The sequence below is a fragment of the Plecotus auritus genome (assembly GCF_963455305.1).
Source record: "Plecotus auritus genome assembly, chromosome: 1".
Classification (NCBI taxonomy): Eukaryota; Metazoa; Chordata; class Mammalia; order Chiroptera; family Vespertilionidae; genus Plecotus; species Plecotus auritus.
Genome location: NC_137770.1, coordinates 192,956,921 through 192,983,123, shown reverse-complemented (window position 1 = coordinate 192,983,123; position 26,203 = coordinate 192,956,921). Strand labels below are relative to the sequence as shown.

General features: G+C 41.4%; 1 protein-coding gene across 3 annotated transcripts in view; it reads right to left on the bottom strand.

Moving 5' to 3' along the window:
• Nucleotides 1-7,127: 7,127 nt before the first annotated feature.
• TMEM150C (transmembrane protein 150C) overlaps nt 7,128-26,203 on the bottom strand; it is a 99,340-nt gene continuing 80,264 nt past the window's right edge. For 2 of the 3 annotated variants that reach the window (XM_080675387.1, XM_080675388.1), the window contains exons 3-8: nt 25,274-25,327; nt 25,115-25,147; nt 24,612-24,679; nt 16,067-16,194; nt 13,168-13,345; nt 7,128-9,333 (exon numbers count right to left, since the gene is read on the bottom strand). In XM_080675387.1, coding sequence (XP_080531513.1) covers nt 9,125-9,333; nt 13,168-13,345; nt 16,067-16,194; nt 24,612-24,679; nt 25,115-25,147; nt 25,274-25,327 — 670 coding nt within the window. In that variant the 3' untranslated portion in view covers nt 7,128-9,124. The remainder of the gene's footprint in view (nt 9,334-13,167; nt 13,346-16,066; nt 16,195-24,611; nt 24,680-25,114; nt 25,148-25,273; nt 25,328-26,203) is intronic. The other variant, XM_080675389.1, reaches the window with a different exon arrangement.

The window sequence follows — 26,203 nt, the reverse complement described above, 5'->3', positions numbered from 1 at the left end:
ATTTCTATATTTCTTTATATCTTTTTTTGTTACTCAGTCCCCCATTACTGCCTTCTTTTGTGTTAGACATTTCTTGTATATAATTTTAATTCTTTTGTTGTTTATTTCACTATATATTTTTGTTATTTTCCTAGTGGTTTCTCTGGGTATTATAATTAACATCTTAACTTCTTACAGGCTAGTTCTAATTAATACTGCCTTAGTCTTAATAGGATATAAAACTTTGCTCCCCTGCTTATGTTTTTGTCACAAATTACGTCTTTATACATTGTGTGCCCATCAACATAGATTAATAGGTATTGTTTTATGCAATTATCTTTTAATTCAAATGGAAGAAACAAAAGGAATTGCAAACAAGTACATTTATACTTTCTTTTAATATTTCCCTATTGTATTAGTTTTCTACAGCTGTAGAGTATCACAAACTGGATGGCTCATAGCAATGGAAATTTATTCTCTCATAGTTCTGGATGCCCAAGGTCTGAAATCCATGCATCAGCAGAGTTGCTTCCTTTGGAGGTTGTGAAAGAGGATCTTTCCCAAGCCTCCTGTCTTCTGGTGACAGCTGCATCCTTAGTGTTACTTGGCTTGTAGAGGCATTACTCCAATTTCTGCCTCCATCTGCATGTGCATCTTCCCTGTATGTGTGTCTTCACATGACTGTCTTCTTAGAAGCACACCAGTAGTATTGTATTAGGGGCCTTATCTCCTCCTGCATGCCCTCATCTGAACGAATTACATCTGTGATGATTCCATTGCCAAATAAAGCCTTACTCTGAGGTTCTGGGTGGGAGCTTAGGACTACTCCAACTAAAAGGAGGACAACAGAGGTGATGGTTTGTGACTTTCCAGGCACAGTTAGGAAAGGATACAGCATCTGTGTTCCTCTTTCAGGAGCTGGGTGTTAGATACTTGCTCTGGAAAGCCATCTACCATGCTGTAAGAGAGCACAAATTAGCCCAGGTGGAGAGGAACCAAGACCCCAAACTGATCGCCAGCCTCACTCTTCAGACCTATGAATAAACTTGGCTTCAGATACTTCTAACCTCCAGCCCTCAAATCTTATACCTGAGACCTCAGACATCAAGGAGCAGAAATAAACTGTCTGAATTCCTGACTCATAGAATCTGTGCACATAGTAAATAGTTCTATGCCGCTACATTTTGTGGTAATTTGTTAGGCAGCCACAGCAACCGGAACAGTCACCAAGTGAATCAAATGCTACCAAGCAGTGGCTCGACCCTTTAATCCCTTTCAGCACAGCTAGGCTTTCAAAAGGCCTGTGCCAGAGTTTGCAATTAGAAGCAACAGATTGTCTCATTCTCTGTCCTTCCAAACAGTGACATCTGTCTTCCTAGACTTTGCAAGATTCCCCATCTTCCCAATCATCGAGGCTTAAAGCCTCAGAGCATCTGATTTTCCCTCCCCTTCACCCTCTATGGACACCCCTTGCCTCACAAATTCATGCTTTTCTTCCCATTCCTAACAGTCTGTGCTTGAAACTCAGGAGTTCATTATTAGCTACAAAATAAAGGCCATGGACTAGAAAATGACTACCAATAAGGGGCTTAGTATTTCTAGATGTCATACTAGAAAAGGGTAGTACTTAAAGCTTCCCAAGGGCAAGTGATGATAATGTTTATAGATAAGATGTGGAAGTCCACTGTATTTTGAGAAAGCTGTCTGCCCCCTACGAGGGCAATGCAAACAGCAAATCACTGTCTAGTCTCTGGAGTACTTCGAGTTCATGAATCGACTTTGTTCTGTGTTTAGTCATAGCTCTTGTCCTCAATTTCCTCTTAACTATCCTGGCTCCAAATCTAAATTTGGTTTACAAAAATCTACAGGTATTAGATGTTATCTTAGTACTGACTGTTGAATAATCTAGTTCTGCTTTCTACAGAAATGTTTATTCAATTGGTTACATCTTTTTCTTTATCCTGACCTAAACAGCATTTACTGTAGGGAGAGTTTTTGATGAGTTAAATTTAAAAATGTGAGTTTAACTTACAGTGTCAGCTCAGCTTCTTAGAAACAAAATATATGCAGTTTTCCTCAGGTAAAGACCCAGTTATCCCCACTATTTTATTTTTGAAGCTACATTGGAGGAAATCAGGCACTGACACAGTTTGCACAAGGATTATTTCAGGTCCTAGTTAGACCTTGGGTACTTAACATATACTAGTTGCTGCCAATGCTATAAGAAATAACTCTTTTTATAATCTAGAACTTCCGCCTTAAGGCACAGAAGGCTATTTGCTATGAGAGCAGGATGACAATTGCATCATCTGAAATCTGACATTACCATTGTTTCTGAAATGCCTTTTTTGAGCAGCTCATATTTAAGAGACCAGACCTTGAAAGAAAGAAGGAAAGAAAAAGGGGGATAGCTACTTGCTATTTATTTATTTTAAAAATATTAAACATTTAACTACTGTGGGAACCCTAATCAGTGTATGCCAGATGTTCAAGGCCACTCTTGAGTGTGGGAATCCTAATCAGGATGTTCAAGGCCAAGTTGCCATAGGCAGGTGCAAGGATGCAGCAAGCTAATCACTGCACAAGCGTGCCGTTCTATAACACAAAGGTTGAGGTCATTATTTGGCAAGAAGTCTCTTTTGTCCAAGTTAATATAAAGTATGTTACTGACCAGCTGCTGTTATGGGAGGCTGCTTGGTGAGGCCGGCTCCTGTATAGCTCCTATGTTGGGGCTGCATTGTAGGAAAGATGTATTACTGACCAGCTGGTGCATGGCTTCTTGGTCAGACTGTTTTGTTAGCAATGGCTCCTGTGTTTGCTATTGTATTAGCAAGGGCTACTCTGTGTTTACTACTGTGTTAGCAAGGACTACTTTGTGGACTTCCTTATTAGTAATGGCTACAAGGACCACAGTAAAGACTCTTATATACCCATGACTTCTCATATCTTCTCCGTCGAATACCCAGTGTTCAAGGAGGTCCAGTCCCTGGCAGAGGGATTCGGTCCCAAAAGTTGGCATAATAGGCAGGATAAAGGACCTGTACTCCACAATTGGCGCAGCAAGCAGATAATAAAGGAGAAACTTACTTCAACAACTGCATGACATGGTAAACAAAAATCCCTGTCCTCAAGGAATGTGCATGGTAAACAAAAATCCCTGTCCTCAAGGAATGTGCATTTTAGGGATGAAGAGAATGAGATACGAAAGTAAAATGTGTTAGACTGTTACAGATGTTAGAATTTTAACTAATCACAGGACCATGTTTTTAAACCACTATAGAGCAAAATAAAGCTGGAAAGAGCCATAGTGGTAGGGTGGGCTTTGAAGGGTTACATTTTAGAGGTGAGGGAGGTCTCAGTGAGAAGGTAACGTCTGGGTATGTGAAGAAGGTGAGCAATTAAAATATCAGGGGGAAGATGGTCCAGGCCAGAGGTTTCAGCAAGTGCAAAGGTCCTGAGGCTAGAGTATGCCTGTCGGAGGAACACAAGGAAGCAGAGGGACTGGAACAGAGAATGACCAGTGGAGAGGCATGTCTGGTTGGGCCTTGCAGGGCATTTCAGTGATTGGGGTTTTTCATCTGAGTATAAGAGTAGCCATTGGAGGGTTTTAAGCAGAGGGGTGATCTAATTTAGCTTTTAACAAGATCATTTTGACTGCTGTGTTGAGGGCAGTGAAGGGAGCCAATAATGGAAGCAGATCAGTATTTGTGGGCTATTGTAAAAGTACAGGAGAGGGAAGTGACTTGGATAAGATGGTAGCAGTAGACAAATTTTAGTATAATTTTTTAAACCTTTTATTGATTTTAGAGAGAGAGGAAAGGAGAGAGAGAAACATCGATGTGAGAGAGAAACATCAATTGGTTGCCTCCCATATGCACCCCCGAACTGCAACCTAGGTATGTGCCCTGACCAGGAATCAAACCCGCCCCCTTTTTGGTGCACAGGACAAAGCTTCAACCAACTGAGCAACCTACTTGAGGCTAGGTATAATTTAAGATAGCGCAAACTACATTTGCTGACAAATGTGGGATGTGTGAGAAATAAAAAAAAGAGAGAAGGATTATTTCTCAAAGTTTTAGTCTGAGCAACTGATAGAGATGAGTGGTCCTTAACTTAGATGGGAAGACTCTGGGAAGAAATATTTTAAAGGTCTAAGATCAGGATGTGTTAAACTTGAGATGCCCTTCAAGTGGAGATGGCACAAAGGTAGTTGAATGTACAGGTCTGGCATTGAGGATAGAGGTCTGAGATGGAGAAGTGGAGAGGGCAGCATACGGCAGTATTTAAAGCTAGAAGTCTGGATGAGGCTCCCAAAAGAGTGAGTGTAGATAGGAAGGAAGGGCTCTGAGGATTGAGTCTCAGGCACTCCAATATTGGGTTGTCGGGGAGACAGCCTAGCAAAGGAGGTTGAGGAGGCAAATTAAGAGGGCACAGTGCTCTGGAAGACAAGTGAAGAAAATGTTTTAAGCAAGGTGATCAAATTGTGAAGTGTTGCTTATGGGTCTGGATAAGGTATTGAAAGAACTAACCACTGCATATAGCATTACAAGGTCTTTGGAGAACTTGAGTAAAGCAGTTAAATGGTAGGAGCAAGAGCATGATTGGAGTGTGTATAGAAAGAATTAGGAGAGAGAGATGGGAGACAGAAAATAGGGACTTTTTCTTTTTTAAAGATGGAAGAAATAAAAGCATGCTCTATGCTGGTAAAAAGATATTTGCTTTTCCAGTGATGGACCTAGCCCAATGGTTCCCAACCTTTTTTTGGCCATGCCCCACCTAAACATCTCTAAAATCCTGTCCCCCCCCCCCCCCCCCGCTGTGACATATAATTCTTATTATTCAAAAATTGAACTCCTATTCCCATGGAGGGAGCCTAAGAGGCCATTAACTTGGTCTAAAGAACCTTCCAAAGAAAAAGCTTCCAAAGAGCATGGCGTCCATGAAAGAGAAATAAAAGAATGAAAAGACAGTTGAAATACTGAGGAAGAAACTAATAAGAAATTGTTGAAAAAAAAGTAAGAAGTGATATGAAAAAATAGCAAATAAAGTTTCAAAACATAATAGAGAACTGAAATGCATAATATGTCACAATATATATTTATTTACTGTATAAGAAGCCCCTAAAACCATAAGAAATGCAAAAATTCACTGTTAATAACTCATTCTCAAATTGCCCCCCTTAAAAATCAAATTGCCCCCTTGTGGGCATGTGCCCCCATGTTGGGAACCACTCACCTAGCTTTTTCTCCCCAACTCCCTTTTTTGGACCTCAAATTTGGATATTTGCTATTTCTTGGAACCCCAACTTTGAGGAGTGTTTTAATACGACATCTGAACTCATATGGTGCTGAGGATTGTGAAAATAAACATTTCACATGTGGAATTCTCTTCCTCCCCAACTGTTGGTTCCCACTACTTCAAGGAATATAACACATTTTAGATGTGGCCAAGAGTCCTTAGACTGAGTGGAATTACATTTCTCTAATTTAATTACTACTTGGATGGCTCTTCATACTTGTAATTTGGTGCTCTATCCCAACCCCATGATAGCTACCTTCCTCAGTTTCTGCATGATGATGGGTTCTTTACCGATCTTCAAAGAATGACAATGACCCATGAAGCCTGAAAAACTCACTGTGGAGCCTGTGGTGGTCACTCGGCTGTTCACAAATATTTCTCCTATTCTGGGCAGATGGCAGGAGGGCCACAGATATGGCCATGTGATCTGCCCTGGCCAATGAAATGTGAGCTAAGTGATGTGCCATTTCCCAGCAAAACCTTTAAGAACCAGTGAGCAGCCTGCCACATTTTCTAGGCTGTCAGCAATTATGGAAATATGTATGAAATGAAGTCTCTATCAGCCAGGGTCTGAGCCATAGCCATGAGCAGAGCCCATTGCGAACCCTGGGTAGACTTCTAGTATGAGAAATGAATTTTAATTTTATTAGCTTTATCTTGGGATGGCAAAACTCAACTATTCTGACACAATGCCTAAGGATAAAAATAAAATGAACAGTGGTGTTCCAGCTCCATTACAACCAATAGATGACTCATTTCAGGATATAAAGGTTTTACTTTCCCATACCAGGAGCAAAGAAAATTCAATAAATAACACAGGTAATAAAACTTTACCTCGCTGTCAGTTCTCCATTAAATAAAAAACGATTGAACCTTTAAAATGTTAACATTAAAAAAATATATTTCTCTCTTAACCAGGAGGGGAACGTTTTTCCTTTAGGAGGCTTAGCTAGACTACCAAAAGCATTGTCATGTATTTCAAACTTTGCTCTCTGGAGGCCATCTGTGTTAGATCCTCCAGGACTACTCATTCCAAAGGCAGAGTCCCTGGTCTTGGCTTCTTAGAAGAAAGCTGTGGCTCTCAACTCCCAGGAGGTAATTTTTATCTTTGTTTATGTGTGTGGTATAATATAAAAATATATTTGGTCTTTGTCCTCAGTTCCTGCTGCAGAGCTGCTAAGACTCATGGAATTTCCTGATAGGATGTGTTTTGTTATTCATAATGAGCCCTTGAGTTTATACTAATGAGTGAGGCCTCTTAGGGTGGGGCTCCGAGATAGCCTTAGAATGGAGCTGGTAAACTGAAAGCCCAAGCGATTAGACCTCCTGACCAACCTCCAGGAACACTGAGATCTATAAACTCTTGAATTGTCAGATTCGGAGAGCTTTTGGGTTGGTGAGCACATTGAAATGCTGGGAGGTTGGCATGCCCCCAAATCCCTCCTTCCCCCTTTCGGGCCCAATGGAAGTTAAGTGTTTTCTTGAGTTCTGTGAGCCATTCTAGCAAATTATCGAACTTAAGGGAGTGGTGGGAACTACCCAACTTTATAACCAAATTGGATGGGAGTATGGGTAACCTGGGACCCAATACTAACAGCTGGCATCTGAAGTGAGGGCAGCCTTGTGAATGCCTTAAACCAAGGGGTCTAACAGTAACCTTGGGAGTTAGTATCAGAAGTAAAGTGAATTATAGGACATCCAGTTGGTGTTCAGAAAATCAGAGGATTGGTTGTTGCTGTTGGAAAACACCCTAAAAATGTGTTACCAATATAACGCGGAAGTTCATTTCCACATACTGTCTTATTGAGTTTACACGTGCTTCAATATTAGAGATAGTGTAAGAGACAAATCACAATTCCGCATAAAAATTTTATTTAGTGGTCAGATCCCAACAAATAATGTCAGTCATTGCTTGATTCTGCTAAAATGTGCTATATAAGATATGCTCATAAGAAAGTGTACAGTGCATCACCAAAAGCTGTTTAATTTGGATTGTATAGAGTAACAGAGAACTTCATAAATCTTTGTTCTCTGATAAAATTTTTAAAATATAAAAATGAAAACAAAAAACCCAAAAGCAGTATTTCAAAATGATAAATGTCACCTTGGACTATTTACAGTAAGATACCGTTATAATAGAATATTCTCTGCTTGATTATTTTCCTCACAAATTTTAAGTATTCTCACTCCTATCATTCGCGTCTTCCTAGAAATAGTCATCTTCCATTCTCTCGCTTGTCTTCGAGTCTTTCTCTGATACTTCTTTTTCCTACTCTTAAATGACCAATAATTCTGTTCAACAGACATTTGTTGAGCACCTATTATGTGCCAGGCACTGTGTAGGAGGTGGAGATAAATACAGAGATGAAAAGTCATTGACACCCCCGCTCCTCAAGAAGCTGAGTTTAGGTTGAATTAAAAAAAAAAAAATGTTTTCACATTGTATTCCACGAAATCCCAAGCCCCTATAAAGTAAATGTGGGGATTTCTTGAAACAAAGTGCACTCAGGGAGGGTCTGTCAACGTGGCCTACCTCCAATTCTATTCTTTTCTATGAAGCACAGCCTCAAAAGCCCAGGCCTATAGTTTGAGTTCCACACTCTTAGCAGGTGGGGCTACATGTCAGGCATTAGGGGACAGCTGTGCCAATTGTAGGGGGGGGGGTAATCTTTTAATTGGCTTCTACAAATTCCGAATCTGAAAAGCCCTTCACCACCACCCCCAAAATACAAAATTTGACCCATAGACACATATGAAGAAGCTCTCCTCTGACTTGGACTTGCAACAAGATGCTGGAAAACTCCTGTCTTTCATAAATGGCCAGCGGGAGCTCTTTCATGCCCTCCACACGTTTCTTTGTGCTTTTCTGTGAACATATTCTTAGCTTCAAACATAAAAGTAGCACATTAAGCCTGCAGGTCACCTTTTTGGGGTTTTTTCTTTTATCATGATTGAAACCAAAACAAGCTCATCTCTTGCATCTGGCCTACATCTTTGTCCATGAAGCCTCGAGAGACCCTTGGTAGTTATTTTTTTTTAAAAAGGCAAGCCATGAACTAGAAAACAAAAATGATAGACAGCATACTCTAGAAGCAACAGTGAAAGCACACCCTCACTGCCCCATCCTGTTCCATGCTGAGCAGACCACACACGTTCACATTTGGAAATATTTCTTAGTCACAGTAAAGTCCGAATCACGACGGTGGGCTTCACTCTCACAGTTCGGAGCGTATTCCTCTTTCACTGAATCCTCACAGCCAACCACTGAACAGTGATGGAGTTTTTGTGGGAAAGTTAATCCTCACAGGTTACCCAGGGTCAATCTCTGTACAGCTCCATCCAATTAGACAACACACTATACATTCAAGAGTATTAGTGCCAGGTTCAGAACTTCCTCAGGAGCTGGTTCCAAGCCCTTGGGATCTGAAGGCAACTTCGGGAGTTGGCATTATTCCCATGATGCATTTGGCCTGCTCTACCCTATGGTAGGGTGATCACAATGTGTGAAACGTGAAGAGAGTGAAGAGCAGGGAGTACTGGGAGAGAGGGAAAATATTGGTGATCATACACAAACTTCTTGCTCTGTCGTGCATATATTTTCAGTGTAACAGCGTGTGTTTTGACATGTAAGGGCTTGTGCTTTTTTTGTTACAGAAATAACTCGCCCTGAAAAGCTTATTTGGCAAATGTGGCCATGAACATGTGTGTGTGTGTGTGTGTGTGTGTGTGTGTGTGTGTGTGTGTGTAAACTGTGTCATGAGGTTATGTGTCAAGTCCAGTGGGTGTGCCCTCCTGGCCCCTCCCCCCACTGTCACACCCAGTTCACCAGCAAGGAAAAACTGATAGGTTACACCTGGTCAGTTTGATATTCAGAAGCTTCGGACAGGCTTTCTGAGAAGCTCAGGAAATTCTCCTGGTACTCAGAACAAACAATCTCGTAACGGTAATGCCGGAACTCCACAGCGAAGGTGCCAAAGTAGGCCAGGAAGCACATGACCAGGCCCCACTGGACCCTGGCTGCGTACATGTGGATGCCTTGGGCCATGAGGATGAAGTCTGGGGAGGAACAGTCAAGGAAAGTACTTCTATCAGCCACGTGAAAACTGGGCTCTTTTCTGGGCAGAGACAGGTTACAGGAAAAGCTTGGCTCTGTCCCTCACTAGCAAGAGTTAGCTTGACAGAGCTTCCTGACACGAACATCTACAGGAACAATGTTTGATCACATTATCGAGCTCTTACTTTGAGCCACACATGCTTCTAGGTGCTTTCATGGAAAATCTAACTTATAATCCTCCTAACAACCCTATTAACATCATTAGTTCATTGGTGTGCCTCAGGTAGTTGAGCGTTGTTCTGTGCACCGGAAGGTTGCTGGTTCAATTCCCTATCAGAGCACATGCCCAGGTGCATAGGGGAGGCAGCCAATTGATGTTTCTCTCTCATATCAATGTTTCTCTCTTTCCCTTGCTAAGATCAATAAAAACATATTTTTTAAAAATAGGGAAACTAAAAATAAATAAGAAATAGGGAAACTGAAGCCAAATGGGTAATTTGCCCAAGGTCACACAGGATTCAAACACAAGCACTCTGACTCCCAGGCCTTGCATTCAACCACTATACTCCACGGCTGCCTAATAAACTGTGAGATTAGCAAGAGTCACAATACCAAAATAAGTAGTTGGCCAGAAAAATAGAGTTATCTTTTTAAAAATCATTGCAAATGACTGTGGATGCATAGTCATCATTCTATCTGCAGAAACAATTTAGAACATATCAAATCGCTAATTACCTCCATACAAGCTGCATTTTCTCTGCAGTGCTACTAATAATGTCTAAGTGGTCCCTCTTCCTTTTCTGTCTAGTTTTCACTATCGTATTTCAGACAATACTGTATAGGTTAGTTTCATTCATTCATGGTGTCACATTGAAAATTGTACCTAAATGAAAATAATTTTAAAAAGCACAGATAAGATTCCTGTGCCTGAATATACATGGAGTATGTGTGTTGAGAAAGACTTAGTGAGAGGCAGAGAGGTCAAGGACTAAATAACTATTTAGAAAAATCAGTAATACCCCCCTTAGAATTAGTTCTATTGTAAGAACTTAGACTTAAGATCTTGGGAAAGTTCCAGCCAAGCTTTGCTCTCCAGATTAGACCTGGATCCATGCACCTGGGAACCAAGAAATGGCTCCAAGTGTTCAGAAATAACATGGATCAGAATCACTTGGTATAAGCTCACACACTCAAAATAATTTAAAGTCTGTACATACTTCTGATTAAGGGTTCAAAATACTGCCAAAGCAATAGTATTACTTAGGTTAATGGGGAAGGAATGAATCTTCAAATCTCATACTGGCAGAGTTCTGACCTTTTCACTCAAAATATTCTATTAGGTTGCTAACAATAAAGTTTTTTGGCTTGATTTTCAAATCCTTAAATGTTCTCTAATGCAACAGCAGAACTTCAAAAGAAAAACCAACCAAACAATAAATTACTTAATGGTAATTTGTGAAGGAAGAAGAAATAAAAGACTCCAAATACTCCACTACCTAAAGAACATCACTAAACACTACATCTTTTTATATTTTAAAACTACATTCTCTAAGGTGAGTTCATGTATTGAACTGAGCCTGACTTTAAATGAAGATCACCACATACTGTGTGATCTTGGGCAAATTGACCTCGGTGCTTCACTAGTCTTACCTGTGAAGATTAAGGAAGTTGATACATCTAAAGCAAGCATGTCAAACTTGAGGCCCGTGGGCCATATGCAGCCCACAACGAATATTTTTGCAGCCCGGTCAATATAACGGTATGTAAGAAACGTTTTAATAAAAATTTTGTAACTTAATTTTTACAATATTCTGTTATACATAATCCTAATATATAAAAACCCTGGGTCATAACGACCAGTAATGACTGGAGGCTGACCAACTGGAAGTCAGTGCTGGCCCCGCCCCCAAGCAAGTGGTTAGGGGCAATCAGGCAGGCAGGCAGAGTGGTTAGGGGTGATCAGGTAGGCAGACGGCCCCTCGCAGGGCTGGCCCCACCCCCCAGCAATGAAAGAGGGAGGCCCAGGCCAGCCAAGCCATTGCACCCCAGCCTGTTGCCTGCAGAGGGAGGTCACTGGTGGCAGGAGAGGCAGGGAGCAGCGCTGCACAGATGGCAAGCAGTGGCAGCAGCGGGTGTGGGGCCAGCTGCCTACAGCCCGGGGAGGGAAAGCCCCAATAGGCCCTGATCTCAGGCCAGGCCTAGGGACCCTACCCAAGGGGTCCCGGATTGTGAGAGGGTGCAAGCCGGGCTGAGGGACCCCCGAGTGCATGAATTTTCGTGCACCGGCCCTCTAGTTATTAATAACGAACTACAACATTCACTAATGACTGATTACTATAATCGTGTTGCATTCATTTCCCTTATGCGCGGGCGTACCATTTCTCTCCACTAATACTAGCAGTGAATATTTTTGCAGCCAATCGCCACATCATTAGTCTTGTACTGACTTGTTTGGTGTGCACAACAGGAAATATTTTGGTTTCGGAGAACAAGAAAAATAGGTTTATTTGCGTGACGCTTATTAATTTGTGCAGTTATTCAGTGTCTGGTAAGTTAATGTTCAAGAAAAAATATTAATTTTTATTAAAATGTTCTATTATTTTATGTTAACGATTACTCATTTATTTCAGTACTTTGTATTCAGCATGTCTCGATCGAAATAAACCTAACGTTTCTATGAAAATTGAAGCTTTTGTTTGTTTGCGGCCCACATAAACTTAAACCTTATTTATTTGGCCGGTGTTAGCCTTTGAGTTTGACATGATTGATCTAAAGTATTTAGGATAACCCTAGCACATTATTAGTGCCCAGTAAATATTGGCTACTGTGTGATTGAAGATGTGTAATTGTGTTACCTATACAGTTTACCATCTAAGAACCTTGTTCCCTTCCTTGGTTTCCTATGGGAGTGAACTTTTATGATCACTCCACCCCATGGAATGATTAAGCAATCTGATTGGTGGGATTGAAATTGGCCGGCCCACTGGGCCATGCCACCAGTAGGTGAAGTCACTGTGCTCCATCCTAGACTAGTCTCTCTGCCTGTCTCTCTCTTTTTCTCTCTCACTCCCTCTCACCCCGCCCCCCCCCGCCCCTCTTTTCTCTCTGATCTCTTTGGGGTTAAACTGAGTGAAGCAGCTCTTCTCTTCCTTTCCCTGGTTTCTCTGCTTGTTACTGGGTGAATGCCAGGGTGTGAGATGAAAGGCCTGCGGCATTTTCCTTTCCAAATGTACCAGGAATGAAGGCTGATTTCTCCCCATTTGGATCCTTGTGTCTCTTCACCACTGGTTTAATCTCTGAGGGAGGAAGGGAAATAAACAACACCTCAAACCTCAAAAATGTGTTTTAGGACAACTGTACCTACAGTAGTAATCTAATTCATGAATTTGTTTCCTAGAAAAGCTCATTTTCCTGAAAGATATAAATGTATTTATTTGTCCCTTGAAATTCATGTTAGAGTGAATAAATTGTAGGGCCATTAATAAAGTTAAATGAAATTTTTTCAAGATAGAGGGGGAAAAAAAATCACAATTCTCTTTTGGTTAATCATTCTATATTTCTCACAAAGGGAAACTTATGTCTTTAGTAATTAGGAGAGTGCATGACACCATGTCCACAGAGTGAAACAATCTTGAGATGGCAGAACTTATTTTTATTTTCTGTACTCCTCTTTGGTGTGAGAGTTTTTATTTTTATACCCATTTTCTTTTCTGTTTTATCCGCCGTAAGATTCTGAAATGATCTACCTATATCCTAACCAACCCAGAATGGCAATTTTCTCAGTTAACTGCATTTTAATCTCAGTGGCAAAGAGCCTTTTCACATTCAAAGGATACAGAGGACCACACAGAGAGTGATCAATGCTGAGAGAATAACTCGTGGGATTCCAACTTTGCGTCCTTCATTCTTGATGTTGACTTTGAGTGTCAATGCAGCCTGGATCCAGCACGTTAATGTGCCAAATCCAAAGGTCAAGGAGGTGCCAACATTATGGATTTCTTCATCATTCGTGAGCTAAGGGATGAACAGATAAGAACATGTGGAGGCCCACTTAGAAACAACATAAAAGCCAATGGAGTAAGTTAGGGGGGGAAATAGTGACAGCCCAACAATGAAATGATGAGTTTTAGAAAGATTAGAGTCCTTCCTTTCTACTGGCTCCTTGGGTCATTTCTCAGTTGGTTTGAACTCTGAGGGGAAGAAGAAATAAATAGTACCTACAAACCTCAAAACTTTTGTTTGAAAAAACATACAAGGCAGTGCTAATCTATTCCTTGAATTTATTTTCCAGAAAAGCTTTGTAGAAAAGTAAAAAAAAAAAAAAAGGCAGGAAAGTTATACCCCCCAAAATAGAGAAATGTCAAAGTTTCTACAAACATACACCCCAAACTTTGTTTTTTAGACTAAGAAATGAGACCTGGGATCTGTCTGTGTGTTTACTGATTGAGGGGGGCCAATTCTAAAGAGGTCACTATTGCACTGGCATAGACTATTAGTAACACCCAGACTGTACATTACTCCTACAAAACTGGCCTGTCCATATAGTGTGAACACTTCACTATTAATGGGGTTTGTTTTGTTTTCCTGTTATAATAAAACTGCCTCTGAGCTTTTGCCATATCTGTAGACCCATTAAAGGACAACAGTGTTTGAAGATTCGTGGCCACAGCATTTATAGAGCTAATGGGTTAAAGGAGACCCATTTGAGTTATTTCCACTGGGTGTTAGAGATGTAAACTCCCTAAATCATCACCCACTGATTTAAAACAGTCATTTGTCACTTAAAGCACCTTTAGTAATTACATATATTTTAAAATACATATTTAGGAAAATAAAATCTATTTTAAAGAGATGGTTTTTAAAACATGGTGAAAGCCCTGGCCAGTAGCTCAATTGGTTAGAGCATCATCCTGATATGCCAAGGTTATAGGTTCGATTCCTGATCAGGGCACATACAAGAGGCAACCAGTGAATGCATAAATAAGTGGAACAACAATCAATGTTTCTCTCTCCCTCTCCCCTTCTCTCCCCCCACCCGCCCCATCTAAAATAAAAAAGTTTTTTTTAAGTTTGAAAAAAATGTTTAATACACGGTGAAAATCTTTTTTTGATTTACCATTGCCTTCAAATGTTTTATTATTTGACATTTCTGTTATCAAATCAATATTACTTTCCCTTTACAAATTTTTCTTTTTTTTCTGTATAATTTCCGCCCCCCCCCCTTCTTTGGAAGAGGCCACTTTTTTCTCTCATAGTTAAAAAGACATATTTTCAAAACTTATTTTAAAAAATGATTCCTCAAGTCAATTTTTACTTCTAGGAAATTGGTTTTCTAAACTCCATTCATTTATTATTTAACCTAATTTAAAAAATAGATAATATAGTTACATGGTTCAAACTTTTAAAAATTATAAAAAGTATAGATTGAAGTCTGTTTCCCATCCCATATACTAGCCACCTGGTTTTTCCACGGGCTACTAATTTGTTGTTTCCTGTGTATCCTATGTAGATATTCCAGAAAGTGTTTTTCATATGTAGCATCATCATGCATGACTTTGACCAAACAGCCTAATCTCTGGGTTTCTCCTAGGACTTCAGTAAAGAGCAAAACATCTACTCATTAACTTCCATCCAAATCCTGGTTGAGAGGAATGATAGTTATTGGGCCCTTTTCAACATGCCAGCACCTGCAGCCCAGACAAAATCTCAATAAAAATGCTCCGTGCCCTAACATTTTGGAGTTTGACAGGATAAACTCTGCAAAATCTCCTGATAATTCATTGTCCTATGGATACAGCTTCTTGTTGTCCAGCTTGACACGGGATGAGACCTAGAATAGTTAGAGGAATTGGTGGGGTTGCCTATCTGTCAAAAAATCCCCGTTTAATGAATTATCAGGACTGAGGGTCAGGATAAGAGACACTCTGAGAATCTACTGCCATATTTTCTTGAATGTCTGCCATTTGGACTTCACTCAACAGAAGGGGGAGATGTGTCCAGGATCAGGTGTTTGACGACAAGAGGTAAGTGTCTAGCAGCAGTATACAGCACAGGCGGGAGGGTGCTGGGAGGCAGTGGAGGCAGGGAAATCAGACAACTACCATAACACCGCAGCGGTCTCCTTGTCTAGTTTACAAATGAAGTCATGCAGTCATGCAGGTCAAGAGTTGGGTGATGGCATTGGCGAGGAAAATTATTCTTAAATGTAGTGACCTTGGGCTTCTAAATTTCTGGGAAGAAGAGTTAGCGTCTCTTTATACAAGTCGTAGGTGTTCCAGAGAAATTCTGGGTTTTCAACTTGAGCTTGCTCATCTGAAATGCAAGCTTTCATCCTAAAAGGATGCTCAGTGTTTAATAATAGAAAGGCAGTGATCCTATTGGTTTTATAGAAAGGTACATTAGGATACAATTTGTGATGAAAGAAAGTATAAAGCACTTTGAAATCTTTTGTAGGAAATGTACAGCGATTTTTGTAGTTACTTTTCCCAGCAGCTGTGCTGTATTTCCAACGCATAGTGAGCACCTTCCAGTGTGTAATGCAGAGTTAGGCAGGCCAGGCCGAGAGACCATACAGGCTGACTGCTGGAGAACCTGTGCATGTTAGGAACCACTTTTAGTAATGTTTTGAAAGGTTCGTGCAGAATGATATGGGCCACATAGTGACTGCCCCTCAGTGGCTGTGATCATTATATAGGAGAAGTGTGAGACGGAGGTGAAAAAGGCCAAATGAAGTACCTGAAAATTACCAAGTAAGGTCATTCCAAAGGAAGACAGACACAGGGCCACCAATCCACTAATATTCAGCCACGGGTTTAAAACCTTTGGTTTCAGTTGTATGAAGCGCAGAACAGCTACCACAAGAGCTAGGGAATAAAATAAAGTGTTAAAATAGAAAAACTGAAATCAGACACTCAGACGATGAGGCAGAGTTCCAAAGCAAAATTAAACTTTTCACCACAGTACGTTTTTAAATCTCCGAGATGACAATTTTTAAAAGAAATTTTTCATGCGGTGCTTACCATTATTTAGATGTTTTATTGTACTGAACCTGGGGGAAGCAGAGAGGGCCTGAAGCAGCAAGCAGCACTGTATGTTTGTTATTTGGGTGACAGAACTGTTCATAGTGTTCTCAGGGTTTTCAGAAACGAGGCCGGCACAGGACAGACTGGCTTAGGAGAGAGCACTGCAGAAGCTGGATGCATGACATAAGACAGGATAAAGACAGCCCCTGGCACGGAAATTCAGACTGAGTCATCCTTTAGCTTAGAACAGTGTTAGAACAGACCGGGCAGGAACACACGGGGAAGAAGACAGGTCTAGACAAACCTGCTGGTTCCTGTGCCAGAAATCATTTCTGTGGACAGGAAGGAAGATAAGGCAAGCGCACAAACCCCTTTCCTACTGGTTTACTCTTCCCTCTGACTCCACCTGGAGGTGTTCATGGACAAAGGAGAGCAGCTACAGTAACCAAGTGACGAACTATGAATTTTAACATAGCAGATTTTGGGGTCTGGTATGTATTTAAAATCACACTGATTATATTAAGAATGCTCAATTATTCCAAATGATGTTAATTACTTATTTTAAAACACCACTCTATCTTTTTGCAGTAAATTGTCATTTCAGACCCCGAAGAAAGAGTAAAGTAAGTTACTTAGATTTCAAATCTGACTTCTAACAGTAATCTTGAGGATGGTCCATACTTAAGACACAAATCTAAGAATCCCCTTTATATTGCTTAGTGCAAGGATCCTATATAATAAAGAGGTAATATGCAAATTAACCCTCACACCCTCACAAGATGGCTGCCTACGACCAGGCCAGCAGGGGGGTTAGTGAGGGATGACCAAAAGACTGAATAGCAGGCTATGAGGGCAACCAGGCCAGCAGGGGGGTTAGTGAGGGATAACCAAATGACTGAACAAGCAGGCTGCATGGGGTGACCAGGCCGGCGGGGGGGCCGTGAGGGGCGACCAGGCCAGTGTGGGGGCAGTTAGGGGCAACCAGGCCGGCAAAGGGGGGCAGTTGGGGGCGACCAGGCGGGCAGGGGGGGCCAACATTGGGGGCAATCAGGCAGGCAGGCCGGTGAGCGATTAGGAGCCAGTGGTCCAGCATTGTGAGAGGGATGTCCAACTGCCGGTTTAGGCCTGATTCCCAGGATTGGGTTTAAACCAGCAGTCGGACATCCCCCAAAGGGTCCCAGATTGGAGAGGGTGCAGGCTGGGCTGAGGGGACTCCCCACCCCCCCGCCCTGTGCATGAATTTCATGCACTGAGCCTCTAGTATTTCCATATTTATACAAAAAGCTGAGAGAGATTAGTTTACAAATGATAAAAAAGACACTTGCAATTAATGTAAATTATCTATACATATAAAAGCCTAAGCAACCGGGCGACTGGCTGGTAGCTATGACATGCACTGACTACCAGGGGGCAGACACTCAACGCAGGAGCCGCCCCCTGTGGTCAGTGTGCTCCCACAGCAGGAGCGCCCCTCAGCTGACAGACGCTGGCTCATGGCTGGCGAGTGCAACTGTGGCGCCGGAAGCCTCTTCCGTGGACACTTTCCCTGCACACCCGAGCGGCGGTGGGGCCGGGATGAGTGGGAACGGCGTGGCACCCAGCCTGGGCTCAGCTCCTCCCCAGCTGCCTGCCACTTCCCGCACTACTTCGTGCTGTGCAGGATTGATGCGGACAGTGGTCTGGAGCCCAACGAGCTGGCGGGTAAGGCCAGGCTGCGGAGTGCGGAAGTCCACTGATCCGTGTACCGGGCCTCTAGTATCTACATAAAAGGAAATGCACTTATAATTTCCTAAAACCATTTATTTTGACATTAAGGTTTAGCAGGGAAGACAATTAGAAATTCAAGAATTACCCTATTTATACAGCAATTAAGTAGGTAATTGCATGCTAAGGTTTTACAGCAATCACAGGCCATTATTAGTAGCCATTAAGAAAGAAAACCCATCCATAAATTTGCATTTCCAAGTATGCTAAATTTCATAGTTTCAAGCTACAAAGTTAAGCTCAGTGAGTTGACATTCACTCTCAAGTACCTCTGATCAAAGAGTGGTCTACAACTTGGACAATATTTGGATTTGGGAAACAAAATAGAAATAAACCAAAACTTACACAATTTCAAATTTCTGTTCTGATTTAGCTTTTAGTATATTCATGTTTTAGCTAATGCCCACTCTTGATTATAATATTAATAAATTATATTTGAATTGACAATAGTTTTCCAACCTCCTTGTTTGAGAAACCTAGTTAGGAGTTATATTATATTAGAAGTCCATTTTTAAAAAATATATTTTTATGTATTTCAGAGAGGAAGGGAGAGGGAGAGAGAGATAGAAATATCAATGATGAGAAAGAATCATTGATCGGTTGCCTCCTGCACACCACCTATTGGGGATAGAGCCTGCAACCCAGGCATGTGCCCCAACCGGGAATTGAACTGTGACCTCCTGGTTCATAGATTGACACTCAACCACTGAGCCACACTGGCTGAGCAGAAGTCTATTAATAATGACAATAACTACCCTAGAGGATGAAAAAAATAGTGCAACTTACTGCTTTTTAGGATGGGAATAGGAGGAGGAATGGGGAGAGAAGAAATTCAACGTAAGCACTCTGACACAAAGTGGCCATCAGATAAAGAAGATTCAATCCAGAAACCCAAACGCAGGGCACCATGGGAGACATGTGCTAAGTAATCATGTGTGGACACTAGTCAGGGCATAGGACAAAATACCAAGATAGAACATTTCATTTCTTCTGAAGATGACCAGTGGAAAGTATTACTCTGGGAGCTCTCTGGTCGCCATGTAGTTTGGAAGAGGATCGTGCTGGAACTTAGACCTAAGCACTAAACTGCTGCTGACATCGACCCATCCAGACAGTCTGTTCCACTATGTCCAGAAGAAGAGTCGAGGGCCATTCTCTGCCTTGCCCATTTCTCTCCAATAAAAATGGGACATGTATCCGTCTCTTGGTCCCAGCATTGCTAGCCTCCCCATAGGGATGATAAAAATCATTTTATCATGAACAGACGATGAAATTAAGCAGGAAACAGAAACCTACTTGAAGACAGGAACTCAACCCAACACTCTGAACTTCCAGAATTGCATTCTCAACCCATACTTTGCCCTTTTAACCTATCGATTCCATTATTAATCCTCTCAGACTAGGTACAATTTCCTTTTAAAACAGACTCTAGTTGAATTTTAGGGTGATGGAAATAATTAGGCTTAAAGGGAAGCAGACTCCGACCCATCTCTGTTACAAAGTTCATTTCCAACCAAGCAGTGGTTTCATTATACCTTCTTGAAAAAGGCTTCTGGGCAGTTGGGCAATTTCAGAGCCATCTTGATATATGCTCACCAATTTTTAGTTTCATTAAAAATTTTAGATTTTATCAACAATTTTAGATAAGATTTTAAAAACTCACCCTCCTGTTGTTTTTGGTGTTTAGAATAGTCCTTTACTCTACAGGTGTCCCCCAATTAATTTCTCTAGTGTAAAAGGACACAAATATTTTTTACATTGCTTATTTTCTTTACTAATTTTTTTTTTAATTTGAGGCTGACTGGGTTCTTAAAATTCAATTCAAAATAACAGCTCTTTGCCGAAACCAGTTTGGCTCAGTGGATAGAGCGTCAGCCTGCAGACTGAAAGGTCCCAGGTTCGATTCCAGTCAAGGGCATGTACCTTGGTTGTGGGCACATCTCCAGTAGGAGGTGTGCAGGAGGCAGCTGATCAATGTTTCTCTCTCATCGATGTTTCTAACTCTCTATCTCTCTCCCTTCCTCTCTGTAAAAAATCAATAAAATATATTAAAAAATAAAATAAAATAACAGCTCTTCACTGCCATGCTAAACTGGTACCTAGCCAAGTTCCTTTTGCTTGGCTTAGTTTTATTGTTTATGCATCAATGATTCCTCTTTATGACTGCAGTAGAATGCGGCAATCAATATGCTTTGGCTGAAGGAGGGAGAGTGGCTGCTTTTAGGTTACTGAAGTCATTCAGTGATTAGCTTTATCCTGTAAACCTCTCTAGGGCATAAAATAATATTCCCTTTGAGAAATTTGTCTTAGCCTTAGCTGGTTCGCCTTAGTGGATAGAGCATCAGCCCGTGGACTGAAGAGTCCTAGGTTCAATTCAGGTCAAGGGCACATACTTAGGTTGCAGGTTCAATCCCTGGCCCTGGTTGGAGTGCATGTGGGAGACAACCAATTAATGTGTCTCTCACATTGATGCTTCTCTCTCTCTCTCTCTCTCTCTCTCTCTCTCACCCTCCCCTTCCACTCTCTCTAAAAGTCAAAGGAAAAATATCCTCAGGTGAGGATTAACAATAACAACAAAAAGCGCCAAAGAAAAAAACTTTGTCTTAGGTATGCCCCCTTCCCCAAGAGAAATAGTGTTGACTGAGGACAAAGAGCATAACTAAGTCAGTAAAGAAAATAATTGAGCATTTGATCTTCGATTAGTTCATCAAAAAGATAAAAGATATTTGGTAACTAGTTTTAATCAATGCTACACCAGCTCATTTGTAGATTGTAAATTATAGTCTACTAGAGGCCCGGTGCACGAAATTTGTGCACTCGGGGAGGGGGTTCCCTCAGCCCAGCCTGCACCGTCTCACAGTCTGGGAGCCCTGGGGAGATGTCCGACTGATGGCTTAGGCCTGCTCCGCCGCGCCCCCCCCCCCCCCCCCCCCCGCTCCACAGGGGGAGCGGGCCTAAGCCATCAGTTGGACATCTTTAACACTGCTGTGGAGGCGGGAGAGGCTCCCGCCACCGCTGCTGTGCTTGCTAGCCATGAGCCAGGCTTCTGGCTGAGTGGTGCTCCCCCTGTGGGAGCACATTGACCACCAGGGGGCAGCTCCTGCATTGAGCGTCTACCCCCTGGTGGTCAGTGAGCATCATAGCGACCAGTCATTCCACCGTTCGGTCGATTTGCATATTAGCCTTTTATTATATAGGATACATCTGGCAAAAAGCAGTGACTTATAGGCAGTGCAGGTTGTTTCTTAAAGTTACTTATGTTGTCTAAGGTAATAGTCTGAGGCTGAACAGGATGAGCCTGAGGAGATGGATGTGCCCACGGTTCCAAGCAAGAATCATCAGTAAGTGAACTTTCACCCCCAGCATTGATAAATAAATAATTGTTGGTTTACTCCCACTGAACACTAATCTTTTTTTTTAAAGGGAGCATTTATTTATTTATTTTAAAAAGTCTTTTTTTTATTATTTTTTATTTATTTCAGAGAGGAAGGGAGAGGGATAGAGAGATAGAAACATCAATGAGAGAGAGTCATTGATTGGCCGCCCCCTGCACACCCTCTACTGAAGGCGGGGGTGGAGCCTGCAACCCAGGCATGTGCCCTTGGCCAGAATTGAACCTGGGACCATACAGTCCGCAGGCCAACACTCTATCCACTGAGCCAAACCAGCTAGGGCTGAACACTAATCTTAATCAGTCTTATGTCTACCAGATGGCCCTAAAAATGATGAAAGATAATAAAGAATAAACACCGGATGCTGTAATACTTTAGAGCAGGAAAGCTAGTAAAAACTTCATTGCTCCTTGGTGGAGTGTGAGAGGACGGGTGGTGACAAGTGTCATCTGGAAGAGAGGAGCTTGTTTTCATTGCTTTGTTTTTGGAAATGCTTTTATAACTAGTTAATCATAGTTTTATAACGGGATACATTTGTGAGCTGTGCAAACTGCTATTTTTTAGATGATACACTAAGGACTACTGGGAAATAATTGATTTTTCTTAAGGATATGAAGGAAACAGTATGTGACTTCCAACGTGTTCATTGGTTTCTTTAAAGCCCAATGGAGGACAGACAGATGTGACAGCTTTTTCTATAAGGGCACCCTCCTCTGTATCGTGATTGGATGAGGTAGCGTTTGCAAAGCTCGCAGCATGGTGCCTGGAATCTAAATGACGGTCATTAATTATTGTTATTGCGCCTGTGGGGATGCTCATATGAGTAGGTGGTACCCACCTGCAGGCCTACATGGTGTGATTGCAGAGGGGATGGGGAAGGTCCCTAACACTGCGATGGAAGATGCACTCTTGGGCCTTTGTGCTCTATTAAATGCAAATATCTCCTTAGCAGTCCTGTATGCCTTGGTCTGACTAAGTTGATTAGATCTTTTCAGAAGAGTGGTGTCAAGAGTAGGAAAAAGGGGCAAGTATAAAGCTCCTGGCAGCTCTGAGTGAAGGCACTGAAGACAAAACCTGAGGGACAAGAACGGGCCCAGGAGCTTCATTAAAGATTCAGCAACTCGGTGTCAGGCTGTGTCTAACCTTCTGCTTAGAGCTGGCGGAGCAGTTCCTACCTCAGACACTGCCTGCTCAGGGAATGGGACGTGCTTTGGGAAGCCTGCACAGGGAACGGTTGGCTCCAGGGGCTATCTAACCGAGACAAGCCCCTCACAGGTTCAAGAGAGACCTCTTGGCCTCACGGGCACGTTCTCCGTGTTTCTCACTTTTTGAACCCTCTGAGCTAACATTCTGCCTGGGTTTCATGTTGGAGCAACCCGCTCCCTTGATTTTCCAATAAGGCCTACAGGTTTTTCCTTTTCCTATAGCAAACATTAAAAAAGAACATGTTAAGCCCAGCCAGCATGGCTCAGTGGTTGAGCACTGACCTATGAACCAGGAGGTCACGGTTCGATTTCCGGTCAGGGCACGTGCCAGGGTTCTGGGCTTGATCCCCAGTGTTGGGAGTGCAGGAGGCAGCCAATCAATGATTCTCTCTCATCATTGATGTTTCTATCTCTCTCTCTCCCTCTCTCTTCATCTCTGAAATCAATTAAAATATATGTAGAAAAATAAGAACACGTTAAGAGTGAATTGAGCTAAGAACCATATGATTTCACATATGGTTGCCAGAGGGAAGGGGGTAGGGGATGTAAGAGGTCCTAATATAAGGTGACAGGAGAAGAATTGACTTTGGGTGTGGGCACACAGTGCAATATACAGATCTTGTAACGTTAGAAACCTACACCTGAAACCTGTATGATCACATTAACCAATGTCACCCCAATAAATTTAATATAAATAAAAATAAAAAAATAAAAAGCCAAACCAAAAAAGGTGAGTAGAAATATTTTGGACGGGGTAGGGTGGGGGAGAGGGGATTGTACTTAGATAAAATAAAGGTCACCTCTTAGGAAGACAGATGCCAAAAAGGCTGAATACTTCCTCAGTAATAATATCACCTTTATCTCTCACAAGGAGTGAAAAATCTCACCTTCCAAAAGAACCCTTTCCAGAAAACCACTGCTGAAATATTGGTTGTCACTGGCCTGTCCCCCACAGCAGACTAATGATGACAGTTGGTTGACCCTTTGAAAGACACTGGAAAGGCCTGGCCTTGAGGAGATGGCATATAAGGCCGGTTGGAAACGAACAGGGAGCATGGCTGGTTCCCACGACCCCCAGAGGACCACCAGGACATAGAAGCTCTCACAGAACAAAGGAGACCGGATATTAAATGAGGGTCTTGGGCCCCGAAGAAAAAGTGAGGATTTGGGGACAGACATGAGTATAAAAGTTATCTTTCTTTTTTATTTTTAAATATGTTTTTATTAATTTCAGAGAGAAAGGGAGGAGAGATAGAAACATTGATTGGCTGCCTCCTGCACGCTCCCTACTGGGGATTGAGCCCAAAACCCAGGCCCTGACTGGGAATCGAACCATGGCCTCCTGGTTCATGGGTCAATGCTCAACCACGGAGCCACACTAGCCAGGCTTTTTTTTTTTTTTTTTTTTTTTTTTAACTATGTATCCATTTGCCAGCTTGATATGTATATAGGATAGACACAGGGGAGAGCATCACCTTTAAACTGAAAAAACAGTATCTGCACACATCAATATTTATCACAGAGCCTAGGCATTTTTCATTTTTGCCAGTGAAGAAATAAATAAGGCATTCTTTTTAAAGCAAACATACTGCACAATATTACATTCTCATGCAAGATTTTATGTAATGTGGAATATATTATTTCATGCAGCAAAAGAAATAAAGTCAAGAATACACTGAAATGATAAAGATGATAAAGAGATGAGAAAATGAAAGATAAACAGCGTGAACATAAAAGGATTTATGAGAAAAAAAATACTCTCAATACAAAAAGTTTCCCCATAATATGACCCCAAATTATCAACTAAGCCTGCCATGCTTTTGATATGGGCCTGGGAGAACTGAAGATAAATAGAAATGTACCAAAGCACATAAAGCATCCTTTATTATCTTCTTACCTAGGAATGCTGCCATGTTCATGACTTGACTAAACACACAGCTTGCAGGAGGTTGATCACCTGCAATACTTGAAAAATATGAAAAATTTTTTATTACTGTGTTAAAGTCTATAACCCTCTACAAAGGACTAAAATTCATGTGCTGAAATCCTAATTCCCAATAAAATAGTATTAGGAGATAGGACCATTGGGGGTAATTAGGTCATGAGGGTGGAGCCCTCATGAATGAGAGTAGTGCCCTTACAAAAGGGACCTCTCTTGTCCTCTTTCCATCCTGTGAGGATACAGTGAGAAGATGCTAGTCTGTAACCCAGAAGAGGGCTCTCATCAGGGCCTGACCATGCTGGCACTCTGCTCTTGAACTTCTAGCCTCCAGACTACTAGTATGTGAAATAAATTTGTTACTTATAAGCCACCCATTCTATGCTACTTTGGTAAGTAGCCCAAATTAAGCCACTCCCCCTGTAACTTTTTCATAGATCAGAAGAGAATTATCAAATTACCTTATATATGGTGCATGCTTCACACCAGGTTTCCTGGAAAACAGAAAACATAGAGGTTCAGGTTAAGTACAGTCATCTGAGCACAGTTTAACCTCACCAACTGCAAAGTTTTTGTTAGGTCTATTGGTGAAAAATGAATTACCCAGAGATAAACCTTACCTTTCAGCTGAATTTAATGGGAAAATTTTGTCATCTTCCACAGCTATAAAGTATCTATGAAAGAAGAACAATAAATGTTTATAAAACAAAGAAAAATTTAAAAAAAAAAAACAAGAATCATTTGTTTCCCAGTTTTATTAGACTAGTCACGTTAAATCCTATTCATTTTTCTCTAACCAGGAAAATGCTCTTTTACTCTAATGCTTTTTACCTTTAGATCATACAGTTTTCTGAAGCTCAAAAGTCATTCTTAATAATATTTCTTTAATTTTCAAAACATCCCCCAAATTAATGGAAATAATTATAATCTGAAAACTGGAAATCAAAGAAATGAGACCTTACATCTTTGGGCAAACTAAAATTCGAATTCAGCCCTAGCCGGTTTGGCTCAGTGGATGGAGCGTCAGCCTGCGGACTCGAGGTCCCAGGTTCGATTCCGGTCAAGGGCATGTACCCTGGTTGCGGGCACATCCCCAGTAGGGGGTGTGTGCAAGAGGCAGCTGATCGATGTTTCTCTCTCATTGATGTTTCTAGCTCTCTGTCCCTCTCCCTTCCTCTCTGTAAAAAAATCAATAAAATATATTTAAAAAAAAATAAAAAATAAAAAAAATAAAATTCGAATTCAAATTTTCTAATTTCCTAATTTCTCACTCTACCTTTCTTAATGAACTGCAAGGAACTAAAATAATTTTCTACAAGTGAATAGTAATTGAAATAAGCAAGAGTGGGAACATTTTGTGATAAGACAAGACTTCCAATGTAATGATACCCATTTTATAAACATACCAGACCCAGTCACACAAAAAACCACCTTGGACTATGAACTGTCATAAAATCTTTAGGATGTTAGTGTCTTGCAAATAATGAATCCATATCACCAGTGTTTAGGATATTCATTACTGGAAGGACACGGGAACACAAGAGTCTAAT